This window comes from Artibeus jamaicensis, unplaced genomic scaffold, assembly GCF_021234435.1.
Source record: "Artibeus jamaicensis isolate MK-2021 breed Jamaican fruit bat unplaced genomic scaffold, CSHL_Jam_final scaffold_847, whole genome shotgun sequence".
NCBI classification, from domain to species: domain Eukaryota; kingdom Metazoa; phylum Chordata; class Mammalia; order Chiroptera; family Phyllostomidae; genus Artibeus; species Artibeus jamaicensis.
This window is the reverse complement of record NW_026522057.1, coordinates 13,938,553-13,962,384: the sequence shown is the minus strand read 5'-3', so window position 1 is coordinate 13,962,384 and position 23,832 is coordinate 13,938,553. Positions and strand designations below refer to the sequence as shown.

At 40.6% G+C, this 23,832-nt stretch overlaps 1 protein-coding gene across 4 annotated transcripts in view; it reads left to right on the top strand.

Moving 5' to 3' along the window:
• Positions 1-23,832, top strand: part of PHACTR4 (phosphatase and actin regulator 4) — a 114,718-nt gene that overhangs the window by 18,091 nt on the left and 72,795 nt on the right. The window contains exon 1 of one of the 4 annotated variants that reach the window (XM_037149844.2): positions 11,398-11,608. The exons of 1 other annotated variant lie outside the window; for it this stretch is intronic. Coding sequence is in view for 1 of the 3 variants with exons in the window: in XM_037149845.2 (XP_037005740.2) it covers positions 12,192-12,209 (18 nt within the window). In the remaining 2 variants the exon portion in view is untranslated. Of the gene's footprint in view, positions 1-11,397; positions 11,609-12,190; positions 12,210-23,832 lie in introns of those variants that run through there. 2 more of the 4 variants (XM_037149843.2, XM_037149845.2) reach the window with 2 other exon arrangements.

Genomic DNA, 23,832 nt, shown 5'->3' with positions numbered 1-23,832 from the left:
AGCCAGGGCTAGTTCTAGCACTTTTATTAAGATAAAGATGGAGAAATGGAATCACTGTATCACACTTGCTATGTGTCTAGTAGGACTTTTCAGAGAGAAAGAGGTATGTGAGTGGTTAACCATGATTTAGGCAGGCAATATGTAATTACAGAAAGCAGACTAGATTTGAAGGCAGGAGACCTAAACGCCAGCAGCCAGTGGTGGCTCTACTATTTATGGGAAACATTGTTTGTTCTTTCATTTATTCAAAAACAGTGCTGAATTCTGCCTATTCTATGCCAGGCACAGTGCTACAGACTAGGAATACAGAGATGAGTAAGACACAGCCCTTGCTCTCCAGAAATTTACAGTAATTGGTGGGGAGATGGACATGTAAACAGATGTTACCTGTTTACTCTGTTCCTTGGGAAGTTGCTTAACCTCCTGAACATCTGTCTCTTTTTCTGTGAAATAGGTAATAGTTGTCATGAAGATTAAATGAAATAATGTATGAGAAGGGCCCTCGTAGTGCCTGGCACATAGAATGCACTCAATGAATGGAAGCTATCATTATTGTTTTACTAATAGGACAATTATAAGTATTTATAATTTATAAGTAATTATAATTATTGTTGCTGTGATAGAAGGTCTACCTTTCTGAACTCTTTCTACAGTATTAAGTGAATTGTTGAGACAATAATAAGTACTAGTATCTTTTCTTGCATTTTTATGTTGAGACAAAGGGTAAATGAGCAGGTGAAAATGCACACACCGTATGTTTGAGCACAACAGTGATCTTCCTGGTCACAGAGCCGGGTCTGGGCACTTCCTGAGCTACACACAGATCTCACTCTGGCCATATCTGAACATCTGGAATGAGGCACATACCTCCCTCCCCACAGCCACAGGTAATCATGGAGACAAGATGTTGGTATCGCCTGGAGCTAATGACTGTCTTCTGCAGGGGACTTGTTTTTCTCCCAGTTTACTAAGCACATCCTGCACCCCGTCCTTAATGGGGTCACTTATATGCTCGACACTAACTTTTTAAAAAATATATTTTATTGATTATGCTATTACAGTTGTCCCATTTCCCCCCCTTCATTCCCCTCCACCCTGCACACCCCCTCCCACCCACATTCCCCCCTTTGGTTCATGTCCATGTGTCTTAAGTTCTTTAGCTTTTACATTTCCTATACTATTCTTGCCCTCCCGCTGTCTATTTTCTACCTACCAAATATACTACATATTCTTTGTACCTTTTCCCCTCTCTCCTCCTCCCACTCCCCTGTTGCTAACCCTCCATATGATCTCCATTTCTGTGGTTCTGTTCCTGTTCTAGTTGTTTCTTTAGTTTGTTTTTGTTTCTGGTGTGGTTGTTAATAATTGTGAGTTTGATGTCATTTTACTATACATGTTTTTTACCTTCTTTTTCTTAGATAAATCCCTTTAACATTTCATAAAATAAGGGCTTGGTGATGATGAACTCCTTTAACTTGACCTTATCTGAGAAGCACTTTATCTGCCCTTCCATTCTAAATGAAAGCTTTGTCGGATAGAGCAATATTGGATATAGGTCCTTGTCTTTCATGAGTTGGAATACTTCTTTCTAGCCCCTTCTTGCCTGTAAGGCCTCTTTTGAGAAATCAGATGACAGTCTGATGGGAAGTCCTTCGAAGGTAACTGTCTGCTTATCTCTTGCTGCTTATAAGATTCTCTTCTTTATTTTTATCTTGGCTAATATAATTATGATGTACCTTATTGTGTTCCTCCTTGGTTCCAACTTCTTTGGGATTCTCTGAGCTTCCTGGACTTTCTGTAAGACTATTTCCTTTGCCAGATTGGGGAAGTTCTCCTTTATTATTTGTTCAAATAAGTTTTCCACTTGTTGTTCTTCCTCTTCTTCTGGTACCCCTATAATTCGGATGTTGGAACGTTTAAAGATGTCCTGGACGTTCCTAAGTCTCTCCTCATTGTTTTGAATTCTTGTTTCTTCATTCTGTTCTGGCTGAATGTTTCTTTCTTTCTTCTGGTCCACTCCATTGATTTGAGTCCCAGTTTTCTTCCCATCACTATTGGTTCCCTGTGTATTTCCCTTTGTTTCACTTAGTGTAGCCTTCATTTGTTCATCTAATTTACGACCAAATTCAAGCAATTCTTTGAGCATCCTGATCACCAATGTTTTGAACTATGCATCTGATAGGTTGATTATCTCTTGGTTGCTTAATTGTATTATTTCTGGAGCTTTGATCTGTTCTTCCTTTTCTGCCTTTTTTTTTTGTCGTGTCGCGCCTGTTATGAATGAGGGGTGGAGCCTTAGGTGTTCACCAGAGCAGGGCAACCCAGTCACTGTGTTGTGATGCTGTATGTGGGGGCAGGGTCGGAGAGACAATGGTGCTTGCTCCGCTCTCTGTTGGACCTCAGTCCCTTCCACCACTTCCCACAAGCAAACTGGGTCCTTCTGGTGCTGATTCCCATGTGGGTGGGATTGTGTGCCTTCTAGGACCCTGTGGGTGTCTCCAATGAACTCTCCTATGAGGATGGAAGTCTCTCCCTGTGCCTCAACCTCCACAAGTGTTTTCATTCGGTGTTTTGAGGCTTTATTTCCTGGTGCTAGGACCCTGGGTTGCATGGTCTGTTTTGGTACCCAGTTTCGCCTCGTTTACCTGCATGTGAATATGTGACCACTGCCTGGTCAGCCAGCCACCTTGAGCACTGTGCCCCACTTCTCGGTCGCCACCTTGCTGGGTCTGCCCGTTGCCACCCCACACCCGAGGTCTGCCAGCCACTGCCTGGGGGCCCAGGGTCTGCCCAGTGCCGCCTTGTGTGCCTGGGGTGCCTTGGGCACCCCGTGTCACCACTTTCTGTGCCATGACCCCTCTCTGCTTGGCCACCCGACCACCGGACACCACCCCACCTACTAGATTAATGTGTCTAGATTAATGTGTCTATTTCAGCTCCTTGGCTGTCCAACTTCCATACAGTTCAATTTTCTGTCAGTTCTGGTTGTTATTTTGTTTCTAAATTTTTGTTGTCCTTATTTTGGTTGTGTGAGGAGGCATAGAGCATCTATCTACGCCTCCATATTGGCCAGAAGTCCTGACTTTTGTTACATAGTTTCTTTTCTTCCCCACATAGGTATAAAACAAAATTTAATGGATGTGTATCTCGATGCAAAAAATTCTAAGCTTTTGGATTAATTAAATTTAAATATAATTCTAGAGGCAAACCTAAGCAGAATTAAATGATAGAATTAATAATATAAATATTTTGTTTGGACTCTGTTTTAGGGCTTAACTAGCTAATTACTAAATACGTTGTTGGGATTTTCCCCCTTATTTCTTTACTTCCCTGGAGGGTTTTTAAAGCACTGATATTTATTTCTCCTGTATGGATGTGCATCTGGCTATGCAGATCATACCACATTTCCCTGGTTTTTACAAGGTAATTCTCCTTGCAGACATAGTGTGGTGCAGTGGTCTAGAGCCCAAGTTTTGGAGTCAGGCTGACCTGGGTTTGAATTCTAGCTCTTCTATTTACTAGCTCTGGGATCTCAGGCACAAATCCCTGAAGTTCAACTTTCTCATCAGTGAAATGGGCAATATTAGTATTGTTAATACTATTATATTAGCATTATGGAATGACCATGGATTAAAAGAATGGGGTTAGATAATACATGTAAAGTGCTCAGGACAGTCTCTATGTGTTTTTAGTGTTTACTCGTGTTCATGATCATGTTTATTTCCATGAAGGTACCTCAGGCAATGCTTGGCACATGGTTGATGCTCAAAACCTGGTAGCTATTACAATAAGTTACCTACAGTTTCTAACTGCCAGAATCATGGCTTTGTTATTTAATTTTTTATTTGTTAGCAATTAAGACAATCTTTAGCCTAGTATTTAGGGATATGTTTTAGCGTCACTGTAACTCTGACAGTGTCTGGCACCCTTTCTGGCACATAGTAGGCACTCGCTACATAGCCGTTGAATCATATTCAATTGACCTGGACATCTACTCAGACATTAGCTCAAGAGCTGTGTCACTAAATAGCTGTCATACCAAATTTGACAGCTAACCATGACATAGACATGCTTCCCCAGTTCGTCAGCCATGAGTTCAACTTCCTGCATTGCAGACATTTCATTTAATACTCCATTCCACTCACGTGACCCTTGGAAGGAAAGGACAAGCTAACAGAAATGCCTGCTAAGAAATATCTTAGCAGCTAAGAGAATGAGCTTTGGTCTGGGTATAGACCCAGGCTTCTATCTTGGTTACAGCACTGCTAGTGGGTTAGTTACTTAATCCGCCTGACATCATAGTTTTCTCATCCATGAACAGGGTATATTCATAGCATCTATCTTATCAGGTTATTGTGAAAATAGCCACTTCTTTCAGAAAGCTTCCCTGCTGCCCATGGTAGGCTGGGTTCGCTGTTGTACTCTCCCTACAGTACCTGCCAATTACCCTTTGTAATTACTCCAACTACGTACTTCCTTTCTGGATTGTGAACTCCCCCAGGACAGGGATGGTGACTGTCTAACTTACTTCTGTGTCTGCAGTGCCTAACAGTCCCTGATACACAGTGTCTTGGATGGACTATATTTGTTAACTGAGCAAAATAGTGAAATAACAGTGCACATAAACCCAGAGACTAAATTTAGCAAGCTCCCAATAAATGGCACATATTATTATTAACAACACAGTAGCTGTGTTGAGTTTATTCACCTTGAGAAAACTAACACAGAGGAGCAGGGCAGCAAGTTAGAGGTAGGTATTGTGAATCTAGCTCCGTATCTCGTTTGTTGTGTGTCCTCGGCCAAATCTTTGTTCTTCTCATTTTTCCACTGTTAAAATAAGCATAAAATATTTACCCTGGCGTCCAACTTAACTTGGTTCTTACAAAGTCTGCCCTTTGCCAGACCACGCCTGCAGGCAGTCCTGTGGAGGCCCAGAGTTTCTAGATATAGATCCTGTACTGCCCTAGGACTCCCCTGCTTTCTCAGCCGCTCATTGTTGACCCTGACCCTTCTCCATTCTGACCTGGTCTGGCCCCTCATTTTGTCACACCAATTGGCTGTCTTTTAGCCTCTAGCCTTGAACTACACTTGTTCTTACAAAGAAGTTCAAAATCCTTAAGGTGCCGACTGGAACCTTATCTCTTTCCCACCTTCTCCTTGCTCATTGTGCCTTAGCCACCACACTTTTCTGAAGTTACCTGGTGGCACTAATCTTCCTAATTCTGGGCCTTTGGACCCACCAATCTTTGTTTGGGGCACTGTTCCCCCTACTCAGCCTTCATGTCTCAGCTGTAACATCACTTCTTCAGGGAGCATTACATGGCTGGCTTGGCAGAAATTAGTTTTCCCTGTTACATGCCATCTTTCTTGCAGATCTGATGTGGTACAGTATCAGAGCTTCACGTTTTAAAATAGAAATTATGGTAAGAATATGGACTAAATGCAAAATTTGTTTTTAATGATGACAGGTAACTTAAAAATGATAAATACTGAGGCTGAACCAAAATAGCTGTAGGTTAATGACCACCTGTGACCTGCCTGTTTGTAGCCCGAGTTGTCCAGCCTTTGGCAGTACTTGGCATGTATTGCTGTGTTAATAATCATTCCACTTACTAACTGTCCACTCCATGCCAGGCACTGTGCTTGGTGCTTTACACAGATGATTTCATATCATACTGAAAACCACCTGAAGGTCAAGTAAGGTTCAGAGAGGTTAAGACACCTCCCCAAGGTCACAAGCCTTAAGTGGTGGAGCCAGGTGCTAAAGGTCTTTCCACTGGACTGCCATGTGTCAATTCCAAGAGGAAGTCCCCACCTACTCCCTCCAGCTATTTCCACGAACCTGTTATTGAGAGATGTGGCCTGAAGGTGGCAGCAACACCAAGTCTCTAAATTTGAAAAGTTCAAAGCCACTGAGATTAAGCTTTAAACAAATTTAATTATTTGCATATTTCTCTCTGATTGGCCCAACTATAATTCTTTGCCTGTTAATTGGATTTGGTTCTTAGCCCCTTGAGAACTGCCAGGCTTGTAGAGCCATTCACAGCTGTGAAGGAAGAGTCCAAAGAGTTCCAAAGGGGGGTGAAGGCTTCCAGTCCAACAACCATCCTGACGACTTTCAACGGTGTTGGCTGGAACCATGTTTCAGTAGTCCCCCCAACACTTTTTGAGTTTTCAATCTTTAAAACACTCCTTATTTTGTTGTTTTTATGGTACTGTAAGATATATATTTAAGGAAAAATTCAATAGCACAAAAGGGTACACAGTGTAAAATTAGTTTCTCTATCATGCTTACCCCATGTCACACTGTGTTCCCACCCTAGAGGAAAGCTTGTATATCCTTTCAGGTATAGACTAAGAATACAAAAGTATATGCCTTCCAAAGAAATAAATGATAACCTAAAACTATAACTTCTATAAAAAATACAGGGGCATCTCCCTTGGACGCCTTCCCTGAAGCCACTTCCCTCTAAGTCTGAGCCCACCCAGGAGACTGTGGCAGTCAGCCAGCCCCCTGCTCCACTGTAACCGTGTGTGACTTAAAGGTGGTGATCAAAACCGCCAGTATGTCAGAGGACATGCAACAGGACTCCGTGGAATGTGCTACTCAGGTGTTGGAAAAATCCAACATATAGAAGGCTACTGCAGCCCATATTAAGGAGTTTGACAAGAAGTACAACCCCACTTGGCATTGCATGGTGGGGAGGAACCTGAGGCATGAAACCAAACACCTCATCTACTTCTACAGGTGGACATCCTCCGTTCAAATCTGGCTAACGGCACGGACTGCACCACACATCCAGTGATCCATCCAAAAATAAGGATTGCAGCTTAAATTCCAAACATCAGAGACTGAAATCTTCAGCCTTGCCTAAGGAACACCTTGATCTTGAACCTTTATTGTGTTATTTTGTACAGGGCATTCTCTGTACTCATTTGTTGTGGTTATAAAATAACTAGCAAAACAAAAAAAAGAAGAAAATAGAGGGGAAAATTTTTGTGATCTTGGATTAGGTAAAGATTTCTTAGATATGACAGGATTCACAAGAGAAAAAAAAAATCGTACTTAAGTCAAAATTTTTAAACTCTGACAAACCAGGGAGAAAACACTTGCAAATCACATATCTGGTAAAGGTCTTCTATCTAGAATATGTAAAGAATTCTCACAACTCATTAATAAGAAGAAAACAACCCTGTAAAGAATGGGCACATGTCTAGTACAGATACTTCACTAAAAAAGATATATAGATGCCCTGGCTGTTGTAGCTCAGTGGATTGAGCACAGGCCTGTGAAGCAAAGGGTCACTGGTTCGATTCCCAGTCAGGGCACATGCCTGGGTTGCAGGCCGGGTCCCCAGTAGGGGACACATGAGAGGCAACCACACATTGATGTTTCCCACTCTTTCTCCTTCTCTTCCCCTCTCTAAAAGTAAATAAATAAAAATTTAAAAAAGATATATAAATGGCAAATCAGCACATGAAAAGGGGCCAGATATAATTAATCATTAGAGAAATCTTGTTTTTTTTAATTAATTAATTTTTAGAGAGAGGGGAAGGGAGGGAAAAACAGAGGGAGAGAAACATTGATTGGTTGCCCCTTGCTTGCCTCCAGCTGGGACCTGGCCTACAACCCAGGCATGTGCCATGACTGGGAATGGAACTGGCGACCTTTCCGTTTGCAGGCCGGTGCTCAGTCGACTGAGACACACCAGCCAGGGCAAGAAATGTATTTTATTGATGTGCCACTACACACCTACTGGAGTAGCTACAAACAATAACTTTTCAAAAATCTAATATCAAATTCTATCTAATATCAAATAATAACACACAGAGCAACTAGAGCTTTCATTCTTGCCATTCTTGCTGATGACAATTCAAAATGGTGTAGCCATTTTAGAAAAGAATTTGGGTTTTTAAAAATAAAGTTCGATGTACACTTACCACATAACACAACAGTCCCACTCCCAAATATTTACCTAAGAGAAATTAACACTTATGTTTATACAAAAAAGATGAAATTTACTATACGTTAAAAAAAGGCTGTTTAAAAAACGAAAACCCAATACTCAGCCAACCCTACCGCCACTGTGGAAGCCATTGATTTCAGGTTAGCATAACAGCAGTGGTTGATACAAATGAATTACTATTTTTCCTTACCAAAAAAAGGGGGGAGCATGTTTCATAAACTGCTCTGCTCCATACTTTCTTTTAAATAGAGAATTATTTCAAACATGTAGAAAAATAGACTTTTGTTTTAACAAACACCTAAGTACCTTACATGGACGTTATCAACTCTTCACATTTCGCCTTATTTTTTTACAATTTTTTTCAAGAAATAAAATACCAGAGATAAGTTTTTTTTTTTTAAGATTTTATTCATCTTAAGGGGGAAGGGAAGGAGAGAGGGAGAGAAACATCAATGTATGGTTGCCTCTCGTGCATCCCCTGCTAGGTACTCACCCGAAACCCAGGCATGTGCCCTGACTGGGAATTGAATTGTGATCCCTCGGTTCACAGGCCCATGCTCAATCCACTGAGCTACACCAGCCAGGGCTTAGAAATATGTTTTAAGCCCCATGTATCCCTCTTTTCACCCATTTCTTTTCCTTTTTTCTCAGAAGTAATTGGTTGCCTGAAGTTTTTAGTTCCTCATAATTTTTTTACTATATAGCTATGAATCCTTAAATAGTTTATAGTATTGTCTGTCATATTTTAAAAGTGTGTAAACATAGTATCGAGTTGTATATAACCTTCTGCAAGTTTTCTCAATATTTTGTTTTATCCATGCTGATACCTGTAGTTTGGGTTCATTCACTTTAGCTGTTTTTGTAGTATGTTATATTATGATTATATCACGGCTAATTTGCTCATTCTCCAGTAGATGGATATTTAGATTGCCTCTATTATTATTATATTATCATTATTGTTTGCTATTTCAAATAGTGCTACAATGAACACCCTTATTCCTGCAGCCTGTGTCTATGACATAGACTCTGTGTTCATTGTCGAAAACTTGCAAGCCTAAAAAAGTAGAAAGATGAAATCTAATATTACCCACCATAGGTTATTGTTTATTGAGCATTTGACATTGATCAGGTATAGTGTTGAGCACCTTATGTGCATTACTTTTTGAATTCTCACACCTATATATTAAGTACTTTTACATTTGAATTGTACAAGGAGAAAACTAAATCTTAATGAGCTTAAATAACTTAACCAAAGGTACTCAGATAGAAAGTGGCAGAACAGGTTTCTGTTGCTAAAGCCTCTGCTCTTAACATTGTGCTCCAACAGTACCCATAAGCCCCAAATCCAGAAATAATAATGGTTAGAAATAGTCTTTACTGTTGTTAATTGGTCTCCCAGAAGACAAGAGAGGTCTGGCCCAGGGCATTTTCCATTTGAAAAATTGTATCAGGAGTGCCCTGCCGGTGTAGCTCAGTGGACTGAGTGCCGGCTTGTAAGCCGAAAGGTTGGAAGTTTGATTCCCAGTCAGGGCACATGCCTGGTTTGCGTGCCAGGTCCCCAGTTGGGGGCATGCGAGAGGCGATGTCTTGATGATTCTCTCACACATTATGTTTCTCTCCCTCTCTTCCTCCCTACCTTGCCCTCTCTAAGAAATAAATAAATTAAAGCAAGCTTTAAAAATTACATTAGGGGTATAATATACATGCAGAAGAGTATAGATAAGTATAGAAAAGTATACATATCCAATTCATGAATTTTCACAAACTTGAGTACATCCACATGGACGGAAAAGGGGCTGTATAATAAATCTGACTGAATCTGACTGAGAGTAATCTCACAAAATGTCTGGAACAGGATCTCGATCATAAATTCTAACTGGGCAGGTGGTGAAGGGTGGTCAGGCCTCAGGCCTATCACCTCCCTTGTAAAGGTACCTCTGCTGTGAGCAAGCCCAGTCCCTGTGCATCTAGATGAACACACCTTTGAAATGCCTCTTTTTCAGACCCCAGGGAAGCATAACCACCCTCAAGGGAGCAGGTGCTCTTGTTCACTATTCCCTACTCCATAGAGATATCCCTGCATCGCTTCCTCCTGAATGCCTGCAACTAGTGAGGCTGTTAGGTAGGCTAGACAGTAAGCCAAGGCAGCGGGGAGGAGGGAGACATGTCTCACCCACTAACTCAGCAGTTCTGAGCCTGGCCGGAGAATATTGCCAGGGGTTCTGACATCATAAGAAACGCCCTGCTAGCTAGCACAGGAGGGGAGACTTTGCAATTCTATGTATGATTTCCACTATCTGGGAGAATGCCTTTGAAACTGTGTTTTCATCCCAAGGTCTGGGGGAGGAGGAAGTGAGGGGGGTCTACAGTGACCAAAGACAAAACCCATAAAACAACTTCAGTTAATTGCCTACCGCTGGTCACTATCTGTTTTAGGAGAGGGTCCCTAGTGCTTACAGAAAGAGCCCATAAATAATGTTTGGGGAACTGCCTCAACTTGAACTGCCTCTTGTCATGTATCTGTTTTACAACAAAATGAACAAATGGGGTCTGGAGCAAGATAAGGATTCCAAGTAACAACCCCCTACATATACAGTACCTACATTTGGGTAGTCCCCCACGTAGTGCCCCCCTCCCCCCCAGGAAAGCTGGCACCACCTTTACTCACCAATCAATAAGTAACTCCCTCACGCCCCTCCCACAAGCTATGTAAGTCGTCAGGATAAAGGACCTGATGCTCTTCCCACCCTTGCTCTTGCTGCCTTTGCTTTCTGCCACCCAAGACTGCATTTCACCGCCACTTCCATGAGGCTCCAACTCTTCCGTGAACATTGTCACTTTTTTCTTAAACCTTGCTTGAACGCTGGCTAATAGACTTGCTGATCCTTAACTCTTTACTCTATCAGCAAGAAAAATCAAGTTTTTCCCATAACAAGACTTGAAGAGAGATGGTGATGGTTTCCTCTAGCTGATGGCAGTGGAGAAAACGGAAAGGAACTGAAATATTTAGGATATAGAATAACCGGATTTAATGGGCTGGAGGGTGTCAAGAATGATTTATGAGTTTCCTTCTCATGCACAAAAGTGAGGGAATCTGCTTCAAAATTTTTTGCATTTCCAATAGTCAGTTTCAGTCGGCGCAGCTTCAATAGTTTGTTGCGCTTTTTTTCTCTTTTGGAGTGATTATACTTGAATCTGGCTGCACCGTTTTCTAAAACATTACACTTACATTGTCTCCCACCTGAGGCACTGCCTAAAGCTCAGTATATTGAACTCTGTCCTTCCAAGTCCAAAAGACCTTTGTACCCCTCAGTACCAGGAAAGGTGACCAAATTCTTTTCCAAGCGGAGTTCCAGTGGGTGGCGCATGCCCAGAGACGGCGTGTGGGGGCCGAGCGCCCGGGGAGCAAAAGGCTACAGGTTTCCGCCATTTTGTCAGCCTGACACGGCTGGCCGGGGCTGGAGACTACAAGTTCCGTGAACCCCCGCGGCGACACTTCCTAAGTCTCACTGTCCGGCTGGCTCCCTATTTCCCCCCTCCCGGGGGCCAAAGGCTCAGGCTGCCGCTGGCGGCCGGTGGGCCAAGTAGGATTTCCGGGAGAAACTACTAGGGAGGCTAAGTAGGCTGTGGCGGCAACCCCGGTGAGTTTTGCAAGCAAAGGAAAGTGAGCGGGAAGTGCCTGGGGTCTGGCTGCGGCCGCGTTTTAGGCTCCCGCCACATTCTTTGCTCCACCAGCGGGTCGCGGTTCGGGGGTGGGAAATGGCTCAAGTTGTGGTCGCTTCGAGCGGCGGACGGGGCGGGCCGGGCCGCCGTCGTTCCTCCGCCCTCCCACAACCGTCCCGCTGTGGCCTCTGCGGGAGCGCGGCTCGCCCAGGCTTTCTCTCTCCGCCCCAGGCTACTTGCCCGGGCCCTTTTGTCTGGGCTGCTGTACGTCTTTGTGCCTGGGCGTGGAGTCGCCTCCTCGGGGGCGTCCCTGGGGCCAGTCCCAGACTGGGACCTGTCTCTGGGGATCCGGTTACGGTAACTGGATCGGGTCAAAGTCCATTTTACAAACCAGTCCAGCCTCAGACCTCTGCATCCCGGCTAGGCAGAGCGGAAGCTTCGGAGCCAGGGAGAGGCAGACGGAGTTTCTTTTCAAAACCTCGAGGTTATTGTCTAACTCTTAAACGCCAGCCCCGGGCGGCTTCCAGACACGTACCTCCAGGCGTTTTTTCCGTGCGGGGAATGGCCTTTGGGAAAGAAGTGAGCCCTACTACCGGGGAAACTGGGAAGGGATAGAATTTGCTGCGATGTCGGCGCAGCTCCAACCCGGGAACCAAAGAACCAAAGCGGATGGGCTCAATGGTAGTACATTTCTAGAATCTCAGAGGAGAAAAAGTGATTTATAGCAGCGAGCAGCGTTTTCATTCATTGCATACAGAAAAAGATTACAGTACTTCATCCAGCTTCCCAGCCGCTCGCCCCCTAAATCCTTTTCTTGCTTATTCTGCTTTAAAAATTCGAAAGAAAATAAATGTCCATAAAGAGAAGGGTGTGCTATATAGAGAACACAGAAACTTAGTGGTTTCTAGAAAGCGAAAGGAGACTGTTTCACCAGGTAATCGGTGTGAAACCAGTTTGCGAGAGGAGAGGTAGTAGATCCTTTAGTGCAACACGTGAATGTTGTGGATTTGCTCTAACTTCGTTAGATAGTAGTAACTTTATGTATGTCCTGTCCGAAGACTGAATTGGTAGATACTAGTTTAAGATAACGCTTTATAAGCGCCATTGCAAATACTCCTTTTAAAAAACAGATTTAGGGTTTCAAGTGTCTGAATTGGGGACAACCAGGACTCCTTTACAAGAATCAGGAAAGGTCATTTAAGTTATATAGGTTAAATTCCAACCCTAGCCATATAGGCAAACAAAGCCCTTTGTACTTTATTACTTTCGTATCATAATGGAAGTGATTTACTCTGACAGTTCCGGATTGTCGGTGATCTTGTGTAGGGATAGAGGTCTTTAGGGCGGTTCTTCAATTTTTAATCTGGTGACGAGTGGGGATTGTGTTTTCCTGGCTTTGCTTTGAAGAAGCACTCACAGATTTGTTCTACTAGTTTGAAAAATAATCTGAGGAACAGTAGTTGGTAATGATTGACTGTTCTGTGTATCTTCAAACATGCCATTGCTAGCATTTTTTTGAAAACAGCTCATGTACATTATCATTATTTGTTGATTGAGAAAGAAAAATGTCAATTTGTTCCACTTATTTATGCATTCACCGGTTAATTGTATAGTGAGTATACTGAATATATTTAGGAGAAATATGTCTGTGCCTATATGGGAATAAAATAGAGTACAGTAGTAAAAAATATATATAAAATGAGAAAAGTATCATTCTTTTCCCAGCCCCTAGTCTTATTTCCTAAAGCTTTTATTCAGAATTTTTATTTATTTGGGTTTTTTTAGAGAAAGAGAGGAAGGGAGAAACAAACATTGATATGTTGTTCCACTTATTTATGCATTCATTGGTTGATTTTTGACTGGGAATTGAACCTGCAACCTTGCCATGTGGGGTCAATGCCCTAACCAACTGAGCTACCTGGCCAGGGCATCATACACATTATGTAATTTAATTTTCACTACAATTCTGTGAGGTGGTTGTTTTCTCATTTTAACCTTGACAGATGTTAGATTTACAGCCTCTGAAATGTTCTGTAACTTGTCCAAGAGTTCACCTAGATAGGAAATAGCACAGTAAACCATACTTAAGTCAAGTAGTCTTTCCATTGCCTCACATCTGTTGCAGTTAGTTACACATCATACCACCACCAACACCTTGTGACTTATTGAAGTTTAAATATTGGAGAAAATAATGAAAGTATTTTCCAGTCAGAACAAACTGATTTATAAGGAACTGGTTTCCAGAATTATGGACAGTGTCACACTGAACATTGGTGCCATTACTTTGTCTTATGGTATGCTGTGATTACCTTGTACCTAGGCAGAATGGCAATTTTATGTATTCCTAGGGGTGGGGAAGGGTGGCCAGTTCCTAGGCTGAGGTTTTGACTAATTATTATTAAAAGCTTTAGTTACTAAAAGGTTTTGAATAATATTTGCTTAAAGGTTTATTTTTTTATTTTATTTTATTTTTTTAATTTTTAATTAATTTATTTATTTTTGAATTAATTATGCTGTTACAGTTGTTCTATTCCCCCCTTCATTCCCCTCCACCCTGCCCCCCCAACCCCACCATTACCCCCCTTTAGTTTATGTCCATGTGTCTCAAGTCCTTTAGGTTCTATATTTCCCATATGCTTAAAGGTTTATTAAGAAATATATTAGCCCTGGCGGGTGTAGCTCAGTGGATTGAGCGCAGGCCTGCAAACCACAGGATCGCGGTTTGATTCCCAGTCAGGGCACATGCCTGGGTTGCAGGCCAGTTCCCAGCAGGGGACTCATGAGAAGCAACCATACATTGATATTTCTCTCCTTTCCTTCCTCTCTAAAGATAAATAAATAATTTTTTAATTAAAAAAATATATATTAGAGAACATACCATATACAGCAGCTTTGGTGCTGAACTAACCTTGAAGAAAGAACTGAAATTCAGATACTTTTCTAGTCCAAGAGTGAAGAATCAAGAAAGTGTTTCCTTTAGTTTTTGCTTTTAGTAAAACCTTTTAATCAGTTTCATACCTGCAGTTTAAGTCTTAGATTTATGTCAGAACATGCTGTGAATGTGACATCAGAAACAGAAAAGTACTTCCCCTCCCTCACTTAGATTCTTTTTAGATAAAATGTATAACATGCCAATGCAATTGAGTCAAAATTAGTCTAGCCTTTTTAACTAGTAGAAGCCTGTTTCAAATCTCTAAGCCATAGTAATAGAAAGAATTAAAAAAAATTTTTAATTTATTGTTTTTTGGAGAAAGAGGAAGAGGGAGGGAGGGAGAGAAAGAAAGGGAGACAGAAAAGAAAGAAACAAACATTGATTTGTTGTTCTGTTTATTTATGTGTTCATTGGTTGATTATGTGCCTTGACTGGGGGGTGGAACCCATGACCTTGATATGTCTGGATGATGTAACCAAGTGAGCAACCTGGCCAGGGCTCTGGAAGGAACTTTCTTCTCTTGTATTTTTTTTACTGTTGGTCTTTTTTATTTCAAAGCAATTCATTTATTCAGTCAACAAACATTTCGTGAAGGCCTATTGTGTTTGAAGTGCTGTTGTAGACCAACCTTGAGGATAAAGCAGTGAACCCAAAATAAGTCTTTTCCCTTTGGGGGCTTATAGACTGATTAGGGGTGGCGTGGAAAGGCAGAGGAGTCAGACAGGAAATATGTACTAGAATAAAATTCTATCTTATTTACTGTGCAACTTTTAAGGGTAACCTTTTTGAACTTTTTCTCATCTGTAACATGGGGATAATTCCTGCTCTACCTAGCTTGTGGAGTTGTTTCCAGAAGCAAGTAGAGTCAGTGAGTGGTTGTATTATACCCTTTAAGTTCTTGTAGTCGGTAACTGTTACTACTATTATAAAAGGAAAAGGAGCATGGAGAGAAGGCTGTTTATAAGAGAACTAATAGCCCTGGCTGGTGTGGCTCAGTGGATTGAGAGCCGGACTGCAAACCAAGGGTCACCAGTTCGATTCCCAGGCAGGGTACATGCCTGGGTTGTGGGCCAGGTCCCAAGTAGGGGGTGTTCAAGGGTCAACCACACATTAATGTTTAAAAAAAAAAAGAAACTAATAGAATGGATGGATTCCCTGGTGTCAGAGAGTCTGGTGTCCCATTATACACTGTTTTTTGATGAATAGTCGTATCTTCACATGGGCTACCATAACTCTTTCTGTAGATCTTTTAAAAAAAAATTATTGTTGTTTGATTACAATTTTCCCCATTTCCCCCCCATTACTCTCCCTTCCTCTACCCACCCCCCACCTTCCAATTCATTCCACTCCTCTCCCCTTGTCTTTGTCCATGGGTCCTTTATACATATTCCTTGACTTGACCCTTCCTCTTCTTTCCCCGTTATCCCCCTCCCCTCTGGCTACTGTCAGTTTGTTCTTTATTTCCATGTCTCTGGTTCTATTTTGCCCACTTGTTTGTTTTGTTGATTAGGTTCCACTTACAGATGAGATCATATGGTATTTTGTCTTTTACTTCCTGGCTTATTTCACTTAGCATAATACTCTCCACTTCCATCCATGTTGTCACGAAGGGTAGGAGTTCTTTTCTGCTGTGTAGTATTCCATTGTGTAAATGTACCACAATGTTTTGATCCACTCACTTCTTGATGGGCACTTAGGCTGTTTCCAGCACTTGGCTATTGTAAATAATGCTGCTTCGAACATTAGGGGTGCGTAGGTTCTTTCGAATTGGGCCCTGGGTGGTGCGGCTCAGTGGATTGAGTGCCAGCATGCAAAGCAAGGAGTCGCAGGTTCCATTCCCAGTCAGAGCACATAGAATCTGCCTTGAAAAGCTTACAGCATGACAATACCTAACTGTGGTGAGGTAAGGGACTGAATGATTCTATTTCAGTAGGCAGTAAAGGGAGGGATTATTACAGAGGAAGTGATTTTGGAACTTGTTCTTGAGGGATGAATAAGAATTCACTAGGGAGACTAGTTACCATTAAGGCTATTCCAGCCAGAGGGAGCAGGTTGAGCATAGGAATGGATATGTGAAGGTATAAGGTATATGTCTGGGGAAGGGTGAGTAGTCTTTTATGGCTAGAGGATATTGCAGTTGGTTTTTAACACATTTTGGTTCAGATACCTGCCTCTAGAAAGCTTGAGAGGAACAATAGATTTTCGGCCCAGAAAAACTGAATAAGCAAACATGCATATAATTTTAGAAAGGTATGGAATACTTGGGGGTCTCTGAATCCCTGGAGTTGAGTAGCTGAGTTACAGTGGCTGGTGAAAGGAAAGGTTGCTGGCTAGGTGCTATGAAGGACTCAAAATACTAAAGAGTTTAGGTTTTTGATTAGGGAATTGATAGCCATTAAAGGTTTTTAAGCAAGTAATTGACATGATATCTGTTTTGAAAGGTAAATTACTTGCTGTCTTCTCCATGGGTTAGAGAGAGGGTTTAGGAGAGATGTTTAGAAAGTAAATGCCAAGATTGAGGGCCTATTTTTATTTTGTTTTTGATTTTGATTTTTAGAGGATGGTAGAAATTTGACTTGTTTGAAGGTAAAGGAAAAGGAGCCAGCAGAGGCAGATGTTGAAGGTTTGCACAAGAGAAAAGGGAGATAATAAGCTGTGGGAGGAAATAGAATCTAAAGCTCATGGAGAGGTGAGCCTTGAAAAGGAAACTTGGAGACGGGGGAGAAGACACATTGGGAGGCATGCAAATGTAAGTGGAAGTGGAGTAGTCACCAGCCTTGGATTCAGACACTGATCTATGTACTTTTACATATGTTATTTCATTTAATTTTATAAAAATTCTGTAGTTTGTGGTCATTTCCATTTGACAGTTGAAAAAATTATGGCTGAGAGAGATGAACTAAATGTCCCAAAGGTACCAGATAAGTAATGGAAGAGATCTGGAATTAAGGTGTATTTCAACTCTAAAGCTCAGATCATAATTTCTGCATTATAGGATTTTTTAATGTCTGATGACCTCTTCTTTTTTTTTTTAATTGATTTGAGAGAGATAGACATCGATTTGTTGTTCCACTTATTTATGAATTCATTGGTTGATTCTTGTATGTGCCTTGACACTGGGGATCAAACCTGTAACCTTGGCTTGTTGGGATGACACACTAACCAAATGAGCTATCAGGTCAGGGCAGATACCCTCTTTTTTTAAATCTTCCTTTCTGATAGAATAGGTTAAGTTATCTGCACTATGTTAAAAAGAGTGGGCTAGGGGACCTCAGTGAATGTTAAAAGTCTGGAACAGCAGTTTTGGAAAAGGTAAGGGAAGCCAATAAGAGATGAGCAAAAGGGCTGCTGGACCGCAGTCAGTGCCCAGCTGCAGTCAGACAGTTTACCCAGTAGTTCGCCCATTCTGTCTCATGCGTTCTCAGTAAGACCCCATTGCTCCAATACTGGTGATCTGGGCCTTTGAAGACCCACTGTACTGCGATGGAAGGCACTGGCGCTGTCATGGATACAATCAAGTCACAAGTCCTGTGCTTCAATTTCCTCATGTCTAAAAGGGTCTGCATTGGTTGATCTCTCAAAATCTAGGATTTTTATGATTTACACCTAAAAATATTCCAAGGGGTTTTAGGAGAGGAAATGTATTTAGGGGCTGTTTTATGCTTTTAGGAGGAGATGGTTGAAACTATATGGCTTTCAGATTCAAGATTGGTTTTCAGTTTAATTTCTCTATTATGTTTAAAGCATAAGGTGCGTTGTTTTGTTTTTTGTTTTTTTTATTTTTTTTGAGCAGTTTGAAAATTCTGACATATTTCCTCAATGTAATGCATTTACTATTTTTGGAATCTGAATAACTGGGTTTTAGTTCCAGCTTTATCACTTCCTAGCCAGCTGGGAATATTCAAGTCAGGTCATGTTTTTAAACTTTAGTTTCCTCATTTATTAGGTAGGATAGTAACAATTTCTTCAGAGGGGTGGGTTAGATGAGATAATGGACGCAGAGGCCTTTGTAAACTGTGCAGTGATTAAATGTGAGGAAAGCTAGTGTCTCTGGCAAAGGAAAGGGGGCAGTACTGTGGTCAGTGCTGCACAGGGAGGAAGGGAGCCCGGGTTAGAAGTGCGCCCTCTGCTGCGGGAGCACTGGGTGGTAAGGGAGGTCTCTCGGGGTGTGAACTGCCAGTGCACTGAAGTTAGACGTGTATTTGTGGTACATGATATTGCTGGGTGTTTTTTCAGATATACATTTAAAATGGAATCTAATCCTGAATCAAATCTGTGCCTTAAAAAAAACTCCACTCTTGCCGTGATTGGTGTGGGTCGGTTGGGCATCATCCCGCAAACCGAAAAGTTATCAGTTCCGTTCCCGGTCAGGGTATGTGCCTGGGCTGCCCGCTGATCAACCGTTTGATGTCTCTCTTACACATCGATGTTTCCCTCTCTTCCTCCCTTCCCCGCTCTCTGAAAATAAATAAATAAATAAAAATTAAAAAACAAAAAAACTCTCCATTATTAAAGATTCTTTACATTCATTCTCCCAAATGTGCACTTCTTAGCCAGATTTCCAGGAGTATTTTTTGGATAGATGTCAACTCTTTTACTGAAGAATAGAAGAGTAGATAACAACGTTATGGTTGTTGACAGAGCAGAGCATTGCTTGGCTTGTTTTCCTCTGCGGATGGCTAACCCCGATGGAACTGTTTCTCTCTTGCAGGGGACTCCCTCACCCTGCCTGTACTCTGCCCTTGCATGCCATCTAATTGATAACCAGTACGCTTGATTTTCGGGCCCCAGCTGCTTACTCTCTTCTGTGCACCTTGGTTGGCAACACAGTGTCAGAAATTGGTGTGAAGGATTAATGATTCATCCTTACCTTGAGTGATCTTCGCCCGTATCTCTGCAGGGCACTGCTCCCTGTACAGCTTGTTTACCTCTTTATTCTCCCTATGAGAAAATACCTGTACATGAAAATGAACTGAGTTTAAGATTCCTACATTGTTGATTTCAATTTATCTAACCATTACAAGTGGTAAATAGTTATTACAAATAATGCTCCACATACATTACATGACCTTTGTGCATGTAATGTTTTCAAGAATATGAAATTACCGGATTAGCAGCTGTTAACATTTATATATTGCTTTATTGCTATTACCAAATTGTCTGCCAACATTAATACTCTAATTTTCAGTGCAACTAACAGTTTACATTACTTGTTTATTCACAACCAATCTTACTAATAATAGATTTTAATATTTTAAAATAAATATATTTCCAGGTTAATAGTTATAAATGTTGCATACTTATTGTTTTAACACTTTAATTATTAAGAAAGTTAAAACATGTTTTATATGACTAAATTCTGTTTTTGCTTTTTGATCATATATTTGTTTGGGTCTTCATGGTCTTAGATACTTTTGTAATCCTTTTATTATGAATATTAATTTATCTTCAAGTTTATTTTTATTTTAAGTTTGTACAGAAACCTAAATATTTTATGCCATAGCTATTCATTCTTTTCTTTGTAAGTTCTCGTATTTCTTCCATCATTAGAAAGTTTTTTCCCCATAGCTGGGGTAAATACTAATTTTTCAACTTTTGTTTTATTTATTTCTTTTTAGAGAGAGGGGGAGGGAAGGCGAAAGAGAGGGAGAGAGACGTATCGATCGGTTGCCTCTTATACGCACCATCAACTGGACCGAGCCCACAATCCAGGCATGTGCCCTGACCAGGAATTAACTGCTGACCTTTCTCTTTGCTGGCCACACCCAACCAGCTGAGCCATACCAGTCAGGGCCCAGAAGACACTGAATTAAAAGTGTTCTTATTCATCTTGAGATGCTAATATTCACCTACATTATTAGAAATTTTTAAATTTTCACTTTATAAGAGATCAAGGATGTTAAAAAATAGTAAAGTATTTTTCTCATGTTTAGTGTTGATGTATTTCATACCTCAGAGTAGGGTTTATAGAGAAATGGTTGTTTTCTTTGGATGTTGATTTTTTTAATTAAACAAGGTTAAAAAGTGGGGGCTGAAACACTTTTCCTCACATTCAGTGAATGACGGGTAGAAAGGGGCAAGATTCCCAAGGGCTGACAGCCTTACCTTTTCTTTTTCTCCCTCCCTCACGGATACCAATTAAAAATGCTTCCAGTAGATACTAAAGAGTTAACTGTACAGAACCAGTCATAGGTGCGAAGAGTATTTTTCATTCCCTTTTACTGGTACACACCCAACTTTACCTCCTGTCCCTTCCCTTGAATTTAAATTTGAGGGAGAGCATCGTGACCTTGGATAAACTGAGTGCATTTTTGCCGTATGTATTAAAAGGTGATACAAGCCTCTCACTGCTTGGTGTTAGCAATAAGACTGGGAGTTATACTAACAGTCTCTAATTTAGTCTGTGTGCTTATATAAAATCAGATAAAAGATAGCTGGTGTCTGGGACATCTTTGTGTAACTGGGAGAGGGGCGCCATCCTTCCACGGTAGCCACAGACCACTTAGGACCATTCTGTTAAATGAATGTATCTTTGTATACTGTGACAGGAGGTAAGTGAGAAGTCTGTTTTTTGCATTAATCTTTGCACACTTTATATTTTCTTATTGTGGTAAAGTCTACCACTGTAACCTTTTTATTTTTATTTTTTAAGATTTTATTTATTTATTTATTTTTAGAGAGAGGGGAAGAGAAGCAGAAATAGAGGTAGAGAAACACCAATGTGTGGTTGCTCTCATGTGTCCCCAATTGGGGCCAGGCCCACAACCCAGGCATGTGCCCTGACTGGGGATCAAACCGGTGACCCTTTGGTTTGCAGGCCTACACTCAATCCACTGAGCTACACCAGCCAGCGCCCGTTTTAACTTTTTAAAAGTGTATAGTTTTAAACTGTCTCCTCTTTGTACTTATATTTGTTTTATTTTGTAGAAAATTAGGAGCTCTCTGAAGTAGAAAAGCAGCATTTAACTCTCTTCAGGGTACTTTAGGAATTACTAACAAGGTTTAATGGATTTGGTAAATAAAAAACTTTAGTATATGCTAGTGTGTGTTTTTTGTTGTTTTGTTTTTGTTTGCAGAGAGACAGGGAGAGAGGGAGAAGGAGGGGGAGAAACATGGATGCGTGCGAGATACATGGACCTGTTGCCTCTTACGTCCCCCCAAACAGGGACCTGGCCCGCAACCCAGGCATGTGCCCTGATGGGGAATTGACCTGGCGACCCTTTGGTTCGCAGGCCAGCAGTGCTCAGTTCACTGAGCCACACCAGCCTGGGCTGAATTACATTTTGATTCAGTTTATGAGAGTATACTTTTCTGTACATTAGCATCATTTATTTATTTGTTTATTAAATACCACAAATACTGGATATTTTATTTTTGTTTTTATTTTTCCAATTTATGGAGCTTTAATTGATAAATAAAAGTTGTATGTATTTAAGGTATACAATGTGATGTTTTGATGTGTATATATATTGTGAAATGATTAACACAATCAAGCTAATTAACAACCTTTACTTCACACAGTTACTATTTGTGTGTGTTGAGAACATGGGAGCCCTAGGGTCAGCACACTTCGTGTATACTGTATATTATTATTAACTATAGTCACCATGCTGTTCAGTCAGTCTCCAGAGTTTATTCATCTTACACTTTTTTATCAATATCTCTCTTTTTTCCCATTTCTTCCCCCATATTGACATTTTAAATCTTCATACTTTTAGCTATTCTGATAGGCAGGAAAAGCCAAAACAACTCATTTTACATTGACATTTTCTTTATTAGTAATCAGATTGAATATATGTTCATGTTTATTAGACATTTTTATTTGTTCAGTGAATTCCCTGTTATTCCCATTTATCTGTTCATGTGTGTTAATCACATAACTATTTTAAAAGGTCAAGTTGACAACAAATATGAGTTTTGTTTCTTTACATTTTTAGTTGGGATAGAATTACATTTGGAGATTTTACAAATTGTATTATCTATTTGTCTGCTAATGTTTGCTGCCAAATTTGTTTTTTAAAAAGATTTGCTACATTACTGAATACTGTAGTTTTTTAAAAGTATGTTTTAGCCCTGGCTGGTGTAGCTCAGTGGATTGAGCACAGGCCTGTGAAGCAAAGGGTCACTGATTCAATTCCCAGTCAGGGCACATGCCTGGGTTGCGGGCCAGGTCCCCAGTAGGGGACACATGAGAGGCAACCACACATTGATGTTTCTCTCCCACTCTTTCTCCTTCCCCTCCCCTCTCTCTAAAAATAAATAAAATATTTTTTTAAAAAGTATGTTTTATTTTGGGGCAGTTTATATCACAATGCAAGAAAGAAACAGTTATTACATTTTTCTGGGTACAGATTTTGTCATGCTCATTGGTGACGAGTTGCCCTTGCTGCGGGCTGTAAGAATTTTTCCGGAAAGTACTGTTCTTTCTAACACACCGGTGATCTTTCCCAAGAGAACTTGTGCTTATCAGTGAGCCACACCTCTATTTGAAGACGTGATTCATGCCCCTCAGTGCTAACAGAGGACCATGTTTAACTAGAAGGAGGAGATCACAGTTTTCCTTGGAAGGCAAATTAGTACCATTTTTATGTCTTTACTCTTAATTTATGTTACATATTGATTACTTGTACTTAAAAGTAAATCTTTTTTGAGTGTAGCTTTTTTTTAATGGACTTTAAAAAGATATTTATAAAACTTTACTAAGAGCATGATTGTAAATCTCTTTATGTTTCATTTTCTTTGTGATAAGGCAAAAACAAATGAAGTCATAAATTCATTCTATTTGCAGTCAAATTTCTGTGCAGAGTATTAACAAAAGTAGTTCAGAAATAGAAAAAAAAAGTCATTTTAGGAAACTGAAGAGGTTTTCCATGTCTCTCCAGTTTCCATTCAGGAGGGTAGATGATTTAGTGACATAATAAACATACATACAGATTACAGCATTTACTCCTTATATTAGGTAGTAGCACCTGTGAACAATAGTAGGTCTCAGGAGGAGCAGATGATACATTGTTTGTTTAATTGTGTTCATTTCTCTGATGATATACTCGTAAGTCAAGTCCAAGGAATAAATGGAAATAATATTTTTATTGTGCCTTCTCTGTCAATGTCAGTTGGCTTCATTATTTTTTTTTTAGGGTGCTGATTTCTATTACTTTATTTTTTAATTTAATTTTATTTTATTTTATTGATTATGCCATTACATTTGTTCTATTCCCCCCTCCACCCTGCACACCCCTCCCCCACCATCCCCCCCTTTAGTTCATGAAC